The sequence below is a fragment of the Megalops cyprinoides genome, chromosome 17 (assembly GCF_013368585.1).
Source record: "Megalops cyprinoides isolate fMegCyp1 chromosome 17, fMegCyp1.pri, whole genome shotgun sequence".
Classification (NCBI taxonomy): domain Eukaryota; kingdom Metazoa; phylum Chordata; class Actinopteri; order Elopiformes; family Megalopidae; genus Megalops; species Megalops cyprinoides.
This window is the reverse complement of record NC_050599.1, coordinates 24,340,678-24,356,301: the sequence shown is the minus strand read 5'-3', so window position 1 is coordinate 24,356,301 and position 15,624 is coordinate 24,340,678. Positions and strand designations below refer to the sequence as shown.

General features: G+C 44.9%; 1 protein-coding gene across 1 annotated transcript in view; it reads left to right on the top strand.

Annotated features, from left to right (window-relative positions):
* Positions 1 to 15,624, top strand: part of LOC118792271 (centrosomal protein of 128 kDa-like) — a 44,321-nt gene that overhangs the window by 26,416 nt on the left and 2,281 nt on the right. The window contains exons 17-22 of the mRNA XM_036550084.1: positions 835 to 894; positions 2,007 to 2,199; positions 11,017 to 11,066; positions 12,286 to 12,309; positions 15,046 to 15,123; positions 15,472 to 15,585. Coding sequence (XP_036405977.1) covers positions 835 to 894; positions 2,007 to 2,199; positions 11,017 to 11,066; positions 12,286 to 12,309; positions 15,046 to 15,123; positions 15,472 to 15,585 — 519 coding nt within the window. The remainder of the gene's footprint in view (positions 1 to 834; positions 895 to 2,006; positions 2,200 to 11,016; positions 11,067 to 12,285; positions 12,310 to 15,045; positions 15,124 to 15,471; positions 15,586 to 15,624) is intronic.

Here is a 15,624-nt window from a genome sequence, read left to right as displayed (position 1 = left end):
ACACTCTAAGAGGAAATTTGCTTCAAATGATTTTCATTTTTAAGTGTAATATAGAGACCACACATGTTCTTGGAGACTGTGCTCCCTTCACTGTAGACTGTTTCAGCTGCAGTCCGCATTTAAAAGGGCAGATTCCTTTTTTGCCAATTCATTTTCTCCCACCTCTCCTAATGTAAAGCTTGTTTATGCATTTTAATACGTGTACACTCCTCAGATTCTAATTGCCTCAGATTCCCTGGCATATTGCATTTTGATGTCCACATGAATTTTGCATGATCTTTTTCAACGGTGTTGACATTTACTGTAATGTCAAATCGAGTTTGCGAAGGTTGCGTGTCGCTACAAATGTTTGTCCTTCTCAGCCTACAGAGATATTCAGTCATTTAGCAGATGGTCTTATCCAGCGCGACATCCATTGTGCATATAATAGGCAGATGAACAACAGTATAGGGACACACGTTGTGAATTGAGCGGTCTCATTGTATAACGCAGTGCCACAGTCCACAAACTGTTATGCACAACTGTTACAGTGAATGGGGAAATACAGAGTGAACCAAATGTGGAATAACGTGTAGAATAACAATCGAAAGGTCTATCCGTAATCAACAACCTGTGGAGGTAGGCAGAGCTAGGTGAGAAGAGAGTGGGTTCCTAGATTCTATAGGGCCTGTTGGTGGAAAACGGGAGTAGAAGCAGTCCTAACCATCTGTGTTAGTGATTGCAGCCACTTGAGGTAATATCAGATGGGAGTCTTTGTTCTCGTCTGTAGGCAAGTGACAGGGAAGTGGATGTGATTAAAGGGTATTATTCATCAGGTGTCTTTCCTTATCACAGGCCATTTCCCTCAGTGTCGGGCTTCAGAAGGACCCTCACCGCTGGCTGGCTGAGACCAAGGTATGGGCTGTTAAAAGACTCCCTGTTTAAAATCTGACCTTTGGTAGAGATTAGAAATGATTGAAATGACTGAAAAGGGGTCTGCCAGCTCTGACAAAGCTGCAGTGGCTGTGTTGGATTATATGTTACAGTTTAAGCTGCAGAGGCTATGTTTGTTACAGGTAAAGCTGCGGTGACTGTGTGTGTTTGTAGCTGCGGTGACTGTGTGTGTTTGTTACAGGTAAAGCTGCGGTGACTGTGTGTGTTTGTTACAGGTAAAGCTGCAGTGGCTATGTGTGTTTGTTACATACAGAGCTGCAGTGGCTGTGTGTGTTTGTTACAGGTAAAGCTGCGGTGGCTGTGTGTGTTTGTTACAGATGAAGCTGCGGTGGCTGTGTGTGTTTGTTACATACAGAGCTGCAGTGGCTGTGTGTGTTTGTTACAGACGAAGCTGCAGTGGCTGTGTGTGTTTGTTACAGACAGAGCTGCAGTGGCTGTGTGTGTTTGTTACAGATGAAGCTGCGGTGGCTGTGTGTGTTTGTTATATACAGAGCTGCAGTGGCTGTGTGTGTTTGTTACAGATGAAGCTGCGGTGGCTGTGTGTGTTTGTTACATACAGAGCTGCAGTGGCTGTGTGTGTTTGTTACATACAGAGCTGCAGTGGCTGTGTGTGTTTGTTACATACAGAGCTGCAGTGGCTGTGTGTGTTTGTTACAGACGAAGCTGCAGTGGCTGTGTGTGTTTGTTACAGACAGAGCTGCAGTGGCTGTGTGTGTTTGTTACATACAGAGCTGCAGTGGCTGTGTGTGTTTGTTACATACAGAGCTGCAGTGATGGTATTTATTTGTTTGTTACAGGTAAAGCTGCGGTGACTGTGTGTGTTTGTTACAGGTAAAGCTCCGGTGGCTGTGTGTGTTTGTTACATACAGAGCTGCAGTGACTGTGTGTGTTTGTTACAGGTAAAGCTCCGGTGGCTGTGTGTGTTTGTTACAGGTAAAGCTGCAGTGGCTGTGTGTGTTTGTTACAGACGAAGCTGCAGTGGCTTTGTGTGTTTGTTACAGATGAAGCTGCAGTGGCTGTGTGTGTTTGTTACATACAGAGCTGCAGTGATTGTATTTATTTGTTTGTTACAGACGAAGCTGCAGTGGCTGTGTGAGGAGGTGAAGGAGCGGGAGGCTCGGACCCGGCGGCTGAAGCGGCACCTGCAGCAGAGTAGAGAGGAGATCAAGGGCCTGAAGCAGAACAAAGACGCGGAGCAGCAGGTGCTCCTGGAGAGGCTCACGCAGCAGGAGCGGCTGCTGGAGGACATCCACGGGGAGAAAAGGGGTACGGTTCTCCCTACACCTCCTCATTGCTCCCACACAATTAGCCATGTGAAGGTATTATCATTTTCATTTTTACCATTTCGAGCTCACATGCCCCTGCTTGGGGGCCATCACTGGAGACAGCCCAGAGAGGAACACACAATTTACACTTAATTTGCCTGCTCATCTTTGCACATCAGTGCATGGGTGAACTACATCACACAAATATTTTGGACTGTATTGACAACCGACCACAGGCGAGTACACTTGCTCCTGTCAAAGTTCTGTTCAGTATCCTTTTTTCCATTCAGAAAAAGTGCTGTTCCTCCAAGTGTATTGAAGACTGTGCTTGTAAAGCTCCACCCCTTTTTCTTGGCCACACCCCAGTGGTTGAGAAAAGTTCTGGAGGCATCCAGCGTATCTCAGCAGAATGGGGGCCTTTCCTGCCCCCTCCAATCTCTGCATTGCAAAGGCAAGATTGCGGATTTAAGGACTTGCTTCAGTACCTCGGCGCACAGATTTGGTTTTAAAACAGACTTAAGATTGAAGAGCTGTTAGTCTTGGGGAAGGCAAGAGTTTCGAGCCACCAACTGGTGTTTGTAAGCCTGATTCCCTGCGAGTTTTTCACGCGGTTGATCTCCAGGTTTGGCGCGCCGTGCTTGTTCCACGTTCAAACTCAACGGGCAATTTAAATGCAAATGAGCACACCAAGCTGTCACAGTCCCGCAATTTTACATAGAGAGGAGGCTGACAAATCCAAGCAACAGCAAAAACTACAGTAGTAAAGAGGAAATAAAGAAACGTTATGCTGTAATGGGCATTCATTCCAACTCTGAGCGATCTGAGCATTTGGCTGTTTCACTAAAGTCGATCTGTCATTCCTTTTTGATACTCTCTAAATATTGAAGGCGTGTACAGTAGGCAGGCCAAATGGGCAAGGACTTCTATCTAATATCAGTTTGGAAGACGACGAAGACAACTCAGAAATGTCGTGAAACATTTGCAAGAGTGAAAGAAAATATCCAGAGCTGATAACAAAACAAAAATGTAGATTGAATACATTAAGAGCATGTGTTAGGATAAAGGTGCACTCAACATGCAAGATGTAATGGATATATTTCAGATTAAGACCAAAGTCGAGAATAGTAACTGACCTTCAGTGACCTTTTGATTGCTCTCACTTCACGTCACAATGTTGACGTTTACGCAGTTTTACCAGAACATGCTGGTTCACTTCTAGTGTAGAATGTCTGGAGCAAACAATGGGTCAAATATGAAAGGAGATACAGCATCAGTTCACCAATAAACAGAAAGTAAACGTTTATTCCATCAGACAGCGCCTGACAAAGTGCATCGTTTTGTCTGGTCAGGACATTGTTACAAACTCTTATGTTCTCCTGTTGGATTTCCTGTTGTTGCCATATTGCCTTCTTAATGCCATCTAGATTTTGGTATACTGAGTAAGCTGAAACAGAACTCTTTAGAAAAACAGGAATCCATGTTTTGTTGCAAAAGTATTATTGCTGACTACTTAGTTTTCAACATTAACCATACTGTTTCACTGAGTTCTTTCTGGTGACACGCCTGTGTGCTGTTTTATATTTAGGCTAATTGTCCTGGTTTTTTGGTTCTTCTAGTCGGCTATGCCTGATACAGTTGCCCATGGAAAATTCCTTGCTTGAAATAGTACTGTTTCAGTGAGTGGTGGCAGTAGTGCTTGATGGTCTGCTGAGCTCGAGATGTGCATTGCTTTCATAGACTTACAGAGAGTTAGCAACTTTGAGTTACAGCCAGCCAAAGGGCAACGCCATATGAATGCACTCTTCTGGGTTTTTTTATATAATCGAAACTATGTCTGGAAATGTTGAGTTTTTGCTGTCAGAGCTTGCTTGTAAATTTACTGTAATGCTTAATGATGTACATGTTCTGCTCCGCTCTATTATATCATTTTATTGTCCGCTTCTCATTCTTACACAACATCATTGTGACATTTATTATTATGGTAGTACTGTTATGTCATGAAACATCTGTAGTTTATAGTCAGGGATAAAATGCACAAAGAATCTCAGATTCCTTAGAGGCAAAATGCATCTGCAGACTTTATTCAGGAAACCTACTTGATAAATTCAAGTTATGTTTTCTTTCAAAAGAAAGATGTGTTGCTCACTCTTGTTAAGTCAGAAAGATCAAAGACCCTTTTTAACCAAAAATTTTGGTTGCTGATGGTTGACTTATTGGGTGATATTTGTGAGGATTTTTTTGTACAGGCAGACAGTTGTTAACCACACAAGATTATGTCTTGGGGCTGTCTCAGACTTATTGGAATACCACATAGTAATGGGAGGGGGATTTCATTTGAGTGTGGTGCCAAGATTTAGACAAATCAAAATGACAAGAAAATGACAAGCTTCGCTTATCTGACTGTTCATTAAACTTATTATTTTCCTATACTCTGTATTCACACCAGTAAAAGGTGGTTATCAGGCCACCTTAATAGATTTCTTGGCGATTTGCGTGTAATTGACATCTGGATACTACTTGAATCAGAGGCGCTATATCACATGAGCAAGCAGCGCTATACTTTAAAATGAACAACGCACTCTTGCATATATTATATATTTACTTCCCCAGATAAAAAAATGTAATTGCTATAGAGATGTTCTGTCATAACAATGTCAGATCACCCTCATTTTTGCTGGTCCAGGCCATTCATTGCTACCTTGCTGCAAAATCATGAACTTTTGAATAGGTTCTCACCAAAGCTGAGCGAATTTTTTCAGTTGAATTCTGATTTGCTGCAACTCCACGGTCTATCAGGGACATGACTAAGTATTTTTTAAGAGGAACCTGACCTGCTATCACCCAACCCCTTAATTCTTCTTGAAGTGAAAGAATTGGAAAACCAAAGCACCATAATGAGAATGAACAAAAGCAAGGGAAATGCAAAAATCCTTTCAACATTAAAGCATGAACTTAACATACCGTTTCAGTCTAAAGGTGAATTTGTAATGCATCACACTAGAATTTTGCATTACTCAGATGGCCAAGAGGACAAGCAGATTTCTCTAATTCTAAAAGAGTTCGCTAATATCAATTCAACTCTCTCTGGAAAAATAACACATGGCCTTTCCATTCACTGCTGTATACGGCAGAATCAACATCTGACCCTGTCTTTTACAAGCCTCTTGACCTTGCTGGACCTTGCAGAACAAATAAATCTGAGGTTCTTTATCTGCCTGCCGCCCTTAGTAGACTTAAGGAAGAGTTAATCTCCAGGACTTGAGGGATTTCCCCCAAACTTTACGTAGAAGTCTGGGACACTTTAGGGCCTCTTATTTTAAACTCAATAAATTATGCAACTAAAACATTTGCATTTCATAGGGATTAGAATACTTTTTTAATTGCACTTCTATTAAAAAAAGACAAACCAACTCACAATTACTGAAGATATAGGCTATTTTCTTTAATCTCCTCTGAGCCGAAGCTATACGCCAAGGACATTGTTAATAGTTTGGAACCCTGTTTTCGAAAAACCGATAAACCTTGATCAGAGCGGTTTCATTAAAGGCCGTTTGGCTTCAGATAATAGACGTTTACGACACATAATTCATTGGACTGAATTAGATCCTAAACTTGCAGTGTCATTTTATTTACACTTTTGTCTTTTCACAATCCAAAATGCAGTTCTCGGATTGGACCCATGTGCCCACGGTGCTCCCTTATGATAGGATCTCTTAGCAGCCATCGCCATAGTTATCGATGCTGCATCACCCTCGTGTGTGATTGGCACATCCATTTATGATCATTTTATCTCTGCAGCACCACAGCACGGGATGTTTTGATTTGGACCTTAAAGGTCGCAGTGTGGCAGTGATAAGAAGCAGCCTTCTTATCCCACTCTCTATAGCCCTCTAATATATAAGGGTGTGAGTCTGATTCCCAGTGGGCCCCTGCCGAAGGGCTGGGTTTAGGCTAACGTACCCTTGAACATGGTTCTTAACGCAGATCGCATCAGGAAACATCTGTTTATATGGGTAGAAGGTAAAACATCCTAATATCTGCAAGTCGTTCTGGACAAGAGCTCTGCTAAGCTAATGAAACTAGAAGTCATTTGAAATGTTAATGAAAATGCTAATGAAACAACGCTAATGAACGTCATTCGAATGAATGTCTTCACAGCTTCACAGCAGTCCCAGCTCTTCAGCTGATCTACTATACAGTGATACACAGGGCTTATGCAACTCCGTATAGGCACCATAAAATGAAAATGAATTTTAGTGTGCAATGCATGCAATTCGATTGCTACTGGGACTTGTGCATATGGTTGTGGGAATATACAAGGCTGTCCGTATTTTTATCTCTAACGTGCTTACAAACATTCTCGGCTTCTCAGCACCCATTGACCCCCATCTGTTTTTGCTCAATTTATACTTCCCTCTTCCTTACTTCAAGCCAGATGAAGATTATTTTAGCCATTTTAACTGCAGCAAAAAAAATTACAACCTTGGAAAACCCCCACAAATCCCCCCCCCCCCCCATTCTTTCCCCTCTAGCCAATTTATTACCCAGGCTGAAACTCAATAGCTGTCATTAATAAACCCCATGCCCCTGCCATTAAAGCCTGGGACAGGCTTTACGAGGCACACTCCGCCTGTGAGCTCCTCTGCATCAATTATATCATATGTGTTGTGTTAGAGTGGAATGTGTTGAAAGAAATATATTGCTGTTGTTGCATATTACCCCCAAAACCTCCTTTTTTGGCAAGTCGAAACTTTGTGAAATACTAGAAATAATTGTGATTGTTGGTGTCGTTGGCTTATGTGTGGTTTTTGTTTCTGGTACTATCCTCTGTGTGCATTTCATGCATGTCTGTCTGTTGTTCCTTAACCAAAACAGATGAGCATAAAAACCCCTGTATTTTTGCACAGTGGGTTTGGGACTGAAATGCAAGCTTCAAGGACTGCTAGGCCAGCAGTAGACTGTTAAAGCGGAAAGCGTATGAGTGCCGTTTTTTTGTAGCTTGGGTTTGTGGGGTTGGGGGCGGTTTGACCAAACACAGGCATATTGACAAAGGCATAGTGGCTAGTCTTTAGTTCTTGGCAGAACATCAGCAGAACATCGGGGGTCCTTTCAGGGGAACACTGCTGACTAGAAAACAGTTGGCATGGGTACCAGTGATTCATGAGAACGTTCCTGCTGAAGTTAAGTGCACTCAAAGACCCATGTTTCTAGGAATTTGGACTCTGCTTGGTGGAGTTTAACAAGTTAAATCAGCTGAATGGAGGTGGGTGGGTATAGTGTGACATGACTCCCGATAACATTTTCGTTGTAACAGTTTCGTTGTACATCACGTGTAAATGGGCAGGGCCAGTGCCTTCCTTTTATAAGGTGAAGGGATGTGACCAGTGTCCATTTGCTCTTAGGTCAAGGGGTGTGGCTAGTACTCTTCAGGTCCAAGACCAGGGGTGTGGCTCGTAGGGCCGGGTAACTTCTAAAGCACTTACCGAATAACATCGGTACTACCAAGTATCGAAATCTGGTTATGCATTCAGTGCTACATTTCGGTACTCTATGATAAGGACTCCCTATTAGCTTTCTCATTTAAGACTTTGCTCACAAACAAATTCTTGTTTGGTTGTTCAACAAATATCAGACATTTTGTAAAATGCACCAAAGGTTCTGATTGGCTGACAGCGCGCAGCACTGCATACACCAAAAAGATTGGAACAGGAAGACAAGTTAATGGTCTTTAATGGTTACTGAACTGCATATGAACATCGAGATATATACGGATCAAGCCAGCACTTGCCTGTCAGTGATAATGAGCGCAGAATGTCTTGTAGTGAAGGCTGTTATGAACAGTTCCCTCGACAAGGGAGTTCCTGGCCGGAATGTTTTAACTTTTTGAATGAATGAGTGGACAACTATACCAAGTTTACTGGCGTTCTGATACATAGATATAGCTAGTTTCCTTGTTGCAATGGGTTTTCAGCTAAAAATCTCAGACAAAAATAGAGCTAACTAGCTGCAAACGTTTGTCAGTGCCTAAAAGCAGAACATTGCAGAAACATTAGTGCGACTTGTCACTTATAATTGTGCTTGCAGCTTGCTGGGCAGCTGTATTGATTTCAGTAGGATTCGTTGTAAAGCATATATATATATATATAATGTATAACAATGTATAATTGTTATTTAAATTCCTGTGAGCTGCATATAAAGCTATTACATAAAAAATTACATGTTATTCGCTCACTACAAATGAAGTAATTTTTTTCATAACCCGTGTTTTCTCTGACGTTAGCTAGTTCAGGACACACGGATTCACAAATCATTGCCATCTAGCATTAGCTACCTACCTTAGGCATTATTGTTATAAATGGATTGAAAATATTCTGTAAACCCCTGTGTTTGGTAGAATAATAAAATGGTAAAATAATTTTGTCCATTTCATATTTCATTATTTATAAAAGCTCTTCATACAGTTGTTCAGTAAGAGAACAATAAATACTTTGCACTATGGATATTTTGAAGAGTGCTGGTTTATTTTGTCAAATGAAATGAAAATTTTGGTTATTGTAGAAAAAAATTGTTTACAACAACAACGAGCATAATGAGGTACCGAAAAAAGTATCGTTTTGGTACCGGCACTGAATTCCAGGTACCAGTATCGGCACCGATACCGAAAAATTTTAAAGGATACCCAGCCCTAGTGGGTAGTGCTTAAGGGAAAGGGACAGTGGCTGGTCCTTAGTTCTTGGCAGAACATCAGCAGAACATTGGAGGTCCTTTCACTGGAACACTGGTAACTAGTAAACAGTTGGCATGGGTACCAGTGATTCATGAGAACATTCCTGCTGAAGTTAAGTGCACTCAAAGACCCAGGTTTCTAGGAATTTGGATTATGCTTGGTGGAGTTTAACAAGTTCAGTCAGCTGAATGGAGGTGGGTGGATATAGTGTAACATAACACCACATAACATTTTCAGTTACATCACAGTTACAGGGGCAGGGCTAATGTCCTCCTTGTTAAAGGTAAAGGGGAGTGACCGGTGTCGTGTTGGTCTCAGGTCAAGGGGCGTGGCTAGTGCAGAGGCAGGGCGGGGCATGGCAGGGCAGGGCAAAAGTAGAGCATAGTGGTTAGGAGCAGGGCTTGTAACTGAAAGGTTGCTGCTTCAAGTCCCAGCTAGGGCAATGCTGTTGTACCCTTGGGCATGGTATTTCACCCATAAATCCCTCAGTAAATGTCTAGCTGTAAAAATAGACACTATTTTAACACCTGTAAGTCGCTATGAATAAGAGGGCTGCGTGTCTAGTATTCCTCAGGTCTAAGGCTGGGAGGTGTGGCCAGTGATCTCCAGGTCTAGAGCTGCAGGGTGTGGCTAGCGCTGGCCAGGTGTCAGGTGAGGAGGCTTTTTTCCCTGTCCGTCCAGCTGAGGTACGATCGGATGTCAGCCGCAGTCAGCGCGCCAGCCGTGTCGCACAAACACAACGCAGGAAAAAAAACCAAGTTCACACGCTACACCTGGATCATGTTTTCTGTCTCAGTTGAGACCAGCGATTAGGGGGCCCCAGGTAATTAGCGCCATTCCATATAATGAGAAGAAAGAGCCGCTCTGCAATAATAGCTCGGCGGCAAGGGAGCGGCGTGGTGTCTGGTACACATTTGATCGGGTACGTTCAGTTCGTTCCCCTCCTGTTTCACACTGAGACGTGCGTGCGCCCTCACCCAGCATGACAGCTGGAGATTTAAGCAATTTGGGTTTAAGTGCCTTGCTCAACAGTACAGCAGCAGACGGTACAACAGCAGTGTCCCACCTGGGAATTGAACCAGCAACCTTTGGGATATGAGCCCTGCTCCTTACCGCTCCCTTACACCATACCTGGTGATTGCTCGTGATATAAGAACTGCTGTTTGTTGGGTTCCATAAAAGAGTTGGGGTCAATACCATTTCAATTTAGTGAATTCAAGAAATGAATTGAAATTCAGTTCATGAATTGAAAATGTCCCTCTTATTCATTTTTATTTCATGATTTGAATTTCAGTTCATTTGCTGAATTGACAGGATTGAAATGGAATTGATCCAGTCAATTCATAAATGGGCGGCAGTGTAGCATAGGAGCAGGGCTTGTAACCATAAGGTTGCCGGTTTGACTCACCACTGGGACACTGCTGCTATACCCTTGGGCAAGGTGCTTGACCCAGAAATGCTTCAGTAAAGCATTGAAAAGTGGAACTGGAATAAAGAACTGAACTTTATTCCAGCTGTATAAATAGATAAAAATTGTAACCTATGTAAGTCGCTCTGGGTAAGATAATGTAATGTCATGTCGATCCCAACTCTGTTCCTAATAATGGTAGCGGTCTCACGGTCTGACTGACCTATTGTAGGTCCCATCTTTGCACAGACCTGTGCTCGCCTTGTGGTCCTTTTGTTTTCAAGGCATGGTAGCATGATGCTCCGCTGCAGCTAAAGGGGCTGGATCAAAGAGCCTTCACAAACCAAGCAGTCCTTCCTCTGAAGGGCTCCACATGTTGCCTGTTTGCAGGGTTCTCTGGTTCGCCCCCGCTGTGAGGACAGCAGGAGACTGTACCCTTTAAGCCTGACTGATCTCAGACCTGTGGTCTTTTTTCAGAAGATGGATTGAATGATGTCATGCCTGTCAGCTCATTGGATCAGGTTGACCTCAAACCTGTCAGCTATTTACAGGAGACTGATCTGAGACCTGGAGTCTCACTGCAGCAGTTTGATCTGTGACATGTGGTCTTACTGCAGCAGGCTGATGTGTGAGCCGTTTTCTTACTGCAGCTGGCTGTACTGAGACCTGTGGTCTTTTTGCAGATCTGTTGGAGAAGTCACGCAGGAAGGACGAGGAGATGAGGACTCTCCAGGTGAGTATGTCCTGACTGAAGAGACCATACCATAGATTTCCCCTCCCAGCCCGTCTCTCTCTCAGCTTCATTTTTATTATAATACATTCGTATTGCAAACATGTAGAGTGAAAATGTATAATGCTTTAAAGCTTTACAGCTATAATATGATTAGAACTGCTGTTTATTCTTCATAAGTAAAAAATTATGCCAGAAGACAATACAAGTAAAAAAATAAAGCAGGATAATTGAGATGAAAAGAAAATGGCTTGGGGACCGAAGGTTTTGTAACTGGCAATCCCTTAAGGCCATAGGAGGCAGCTACTGTACGTAGCAGCCTGCCAGCAATACACACCTCTGTTTCTCCCACGGGAGGATGGGGTGTCTAGTCTAGCCATGTCCTGCGGGGCAGGGAATTGTGGGTAGATCTGTGTTATTTTAGGGAAGTAGTCAGCCCTCACCCCCCTTTGTTTTCCACGTCCCTTCTCACTGTTCTTACTGTGTCAGTGGCGGTGAGGCTTTCGGCTACTGCAGTGTGCTTGTGTAAGTTTTCTCCTTGCAAGCTGTTGCAGGGTGTTGTGCTGGCACATCTGTGGAGATGCACTTACAGCCATATAATGGATGAGTCCCTCGGGACGGAGGCCCTAGTTTTAATGAGCAGAGTGGAGGGTGTGGAGGGCACAGGAGACATGCGAGTGTAATTATGTCAGGGCTAGAGTATCACCCAGGTGCGCTGCGGAGATGAAGATAACAAGCTCAGACTGGACAGGCCTCACGCAGGTTTAGCAAACCCTCATTCTGTCACACGCTCTCAATCAATCAACTGCCCGCACACACCGCCTCACACACACACAGACACACACACACACAAACACCCTGAATCAATCACTCGCTCACACACACCAGCTCACACAATCAATCACTTGCTCTCATACACAGATTCATTCATACACTCACTCACACCCCCCCTCCCCCCACCCACTCAATCAATCACTCTATTACCCACGCAAGCTCACACATTCATGCACACAGTTTACATATACAAGCTTACACTCACTCATCCTCTTGCACACACGCACACTCACTCTGGAACATTAAACGTTTCTGGTCCTCACTTAACTCTCTGGACATGCAGCTGAGCTCTTCCTAATTGTTGTTGAGTCTGCAGCGAACAAACCTGGAGCAAAATGTGTTTTTTCCATTCTCATTTTCAGTGACTGAAATGTTTTTCTCTTTACAGGATCGAATATTGGACCTGGAAATGGTAAGACTGAAAACCTCCATGAGCCCGTTTCCTTATCTGGTCCCAGTAACACGTTGAGGAGAGTCTTCCTGAAACTTCCATGAGTGAGATTATGCAGTCTGCGTCAGAGCCGGCGGCGGGCCTGGCAGCGGTGCCCGCAGCTCTCGTGTGCGGGCGGATTATGCACCCTAATCCATTTCCTCTCAGAAGCAGTTTCCTCTTCCCAGAAGTCCATTGTCTCCTCCCAAGAACCGCCGTCCGCTTCCCAGAAACGCTCGCTTCAGCCCCGAATTTTCCCTCGCCCCCCCAGTCCCCTCACAACCCCCGGCGCGGAGCTGGCCGGCCTCCACGCTCTGAGCTCCGGGGGAAGCTGAGGCTGAATCGCCCATTGTGGCGACAGCGTGGCAGACACATTCACAGCCCGGGGCTGGCAGTGTGGCTGGGCCGATGCGCGGCGCTTACCGATCGAGCTCCTCTCCGAGGCCGGCTATACGTACGCGACCACCACTTTCAGGAGCATCGCCCCAGGTGACCGGGTCCAAACAGTCTGCAGCGCCGACAAGGCTGCTTCATACAGCAAAGAGGAATTATTGCCCATTTAACCAGACCGTATAGAGAAATCTGATTAGCTGATTGAATCTTCAGCCCTGATTCCCATCAGGCAGGCAGCTCCATGCTTCTGCCGCGGGGTCTTATCGAACACGCAGGTGCGCGCGGGGATTTCGCTAGCGGAGCGTACGTCTGAGAGCCGCTCCACGGCGCTGCAGCGCGCGGCGTCTTTGGCCTTTAAATGAGCGAGTAATCGCATCTGCTGGTCATGGGTTGCCCTGTGATGCAGTGCAGCCGGGGCCAGGGGAAGGCCATCGAGTGCAGCGTTACCTCATCAGAAACAGTGCTCCCAGTTTCACGCTTGTTTTTTACACAGCGACTGTTTATGATACGAGTAAGCGCAGGTGCACCAGCAAAGAATTGGTTCGGTGAAGAGACGGCTCACTGCTCTTTGCGGCAGGAGGGCACAGGTGGATGGAGAAGGGTGCACCTGGTGATAGAGCCCTGGCTCGTGGCTATGACCGCTGCTGAAATACAGAATATTGAATGTGCAGGCCTATGCCATTCACGCTTCTAATGTCAGGGGTTTCTTTTGGCAGCCTTGGAGAATCCCTGCAGGCAGTGCAGATATCAGCAAACACGAGGGACAGGTATGAATGGAAACTATTTGCTTACCACAGACCCTTTGTCCACAGATTACAGTGTGACATGATATGTGTTGATACAGCAGGATGTTTCCTAAAGCAGTTCATCTTGGGAGCGCCGTGCTCGGAGGTCTGACAGCAGCGTTACAGCGTGAATAAGCTGCGCAGCTCCTGAACCTGTGTGCCACGCCGCCGCCATCGCACTTAATCCGCCCTGTTCCTGGAATACGGACTCCGCAGAAGTGCTTCCACGGTTAATCTTCTGCATTCCTCGAATATTTAATTCGCGGCAGAGATTTTCTTGCAGTCAAACGCATAGCACATGCAGTGTCAGTCATCTGTCCACCCCCCCCCCCCCCCAAAAAAAAAGCAAAAAAAAACTCCAGGCTCAGCTTTTTTCCTAGCTCCCATAAGTGCTGAGCCAGGGCCAGATTCCCCAGCTGCAATTCTAACCTTAATCATTATAAACTAAAAAGAAAAACTGATCCCAGATCAGCGTTTCCCTAAATCAGTCCAGCAGGAGTGCAGTCCGTACGATTCAGCACGGGTCCCATGGTACTGTAGTCCTGAGCAGCACTCTAGGTTCAGATCATGTGCCACAGCAAGAAGGGGAACAAAGTTTTGGGTGCGCGCCATTGCAGTATTTAAAATGACCAGGAAAGATCCTGCAATCAGACGGGTTGACCTGAGTGTGTCGTAGAGGTCGTCGAAACGCAGTAAAATGCTGATTTTATGTCGAAAGTTACCATCGCCTTTGATTCGGTTGTGTTAACGCAGTATTGATCTTCAAATCAGCCACAGTCTGTTTGTTTTTTCCATAATTAGAAGCCAATATTAAGTCATACTTTTATGTGAGACAGTAGGTCTCATGCTGCAGAGATGCATGCCTCTGCTTAGACGGTGCAGATACTTTATTGACTTTTCTGTGCCTCAGTGAGTTTTGTGCTTCAGAGCCCTGGAAATTGAGTTTGACACTTAAAGCTTCTATGAATTTTGTCCAAACTGCGGTGGGGGAGGGGGGCATCCTTTTGTCTCAGAATGTGTCAGTAAGTGTTCATGAGTTTGACCTCAGAGAGCAGATTTAAGCCGTCACGTTTTTTCATTGGTAAATTGGTAGTTGTTCGGCAGAACTGACAGCTGACATTAAATATCATTTGCAACAAGGACCAAACAGATAAGACCTAGTACAAAAAGGATAAATACACACACACACATACACTCAGAGTGTAATAGAACACTTCAGTAAGGCCTAAGCTGTTTGTTCAGAGTATTGAAAGTTGGTATTGACTTTACAGTATTTTATGAGGCCCACCAGAAATGAGAGCTATTTCTCATTCCCTCCTGCTGTCACAATTATGCAACACGGCTCACTGCCTCAAATCAGATTAACTGTCGAAAGCCTGTGGCCTTCAGAGTAAACCCCATCAGTTAAAAGCGGCCCTGCTCACCGTGGTGACGCCTGCAGGGTGAGCGGCGGCTCCGAGGCTCTCCTCTACCTCGCGGCCGTGCTGTGCCTCTTTGGGGGACACTGACACGTGTGGCCTCTTTTGTGACTCCCGCCCAGAGCACCAGGCTAGCGCTGAATCACCTGGAGTCCGTCCCTGAGAAGCTGAGCCTGATGGAGAACTTCAAGGACCTGGAGGTGAGGGAACTGAAGCCGTTTAAAAAAACACAAACATGCATTCACACTGTTTACCTATTTATGTATTTGTTGATAGGAAACTTTCAGTGGCGACTTTAGCTGGGGTAACCTACAGAGGAAATAAACAAGTGTGCAATATAGCGCACAGGGCAGAAATGTTCCAAATGTAAAATGCAAAGTACAGTGAATAAGTGAGGTTTTCTGTCAATAATGCAGTCCAAAGTGTTTTGCAGCCAATTTCAAGGAGAAGGGCCTGCAGACACTCAAAAGGACTGACTTTATACATGAGCCATTTCCTTGAATCGATCGGCCTCCCTGACTTGGGGCTTCCCGTGCCCGTCTTCGCAGGAGTCTCAGCGGCAGAGAGAGATGGTGGAGCAGCGCTACGCCCGATACAGGGAGATCGTGGGCGACCTGCAGCACCAGCTGGAGGAGTCCAAGAGAAGAATCCAGGAGTACAGGGTACGAGCCCCCTCCCCTCAGCTCGATGACATTTGCGTG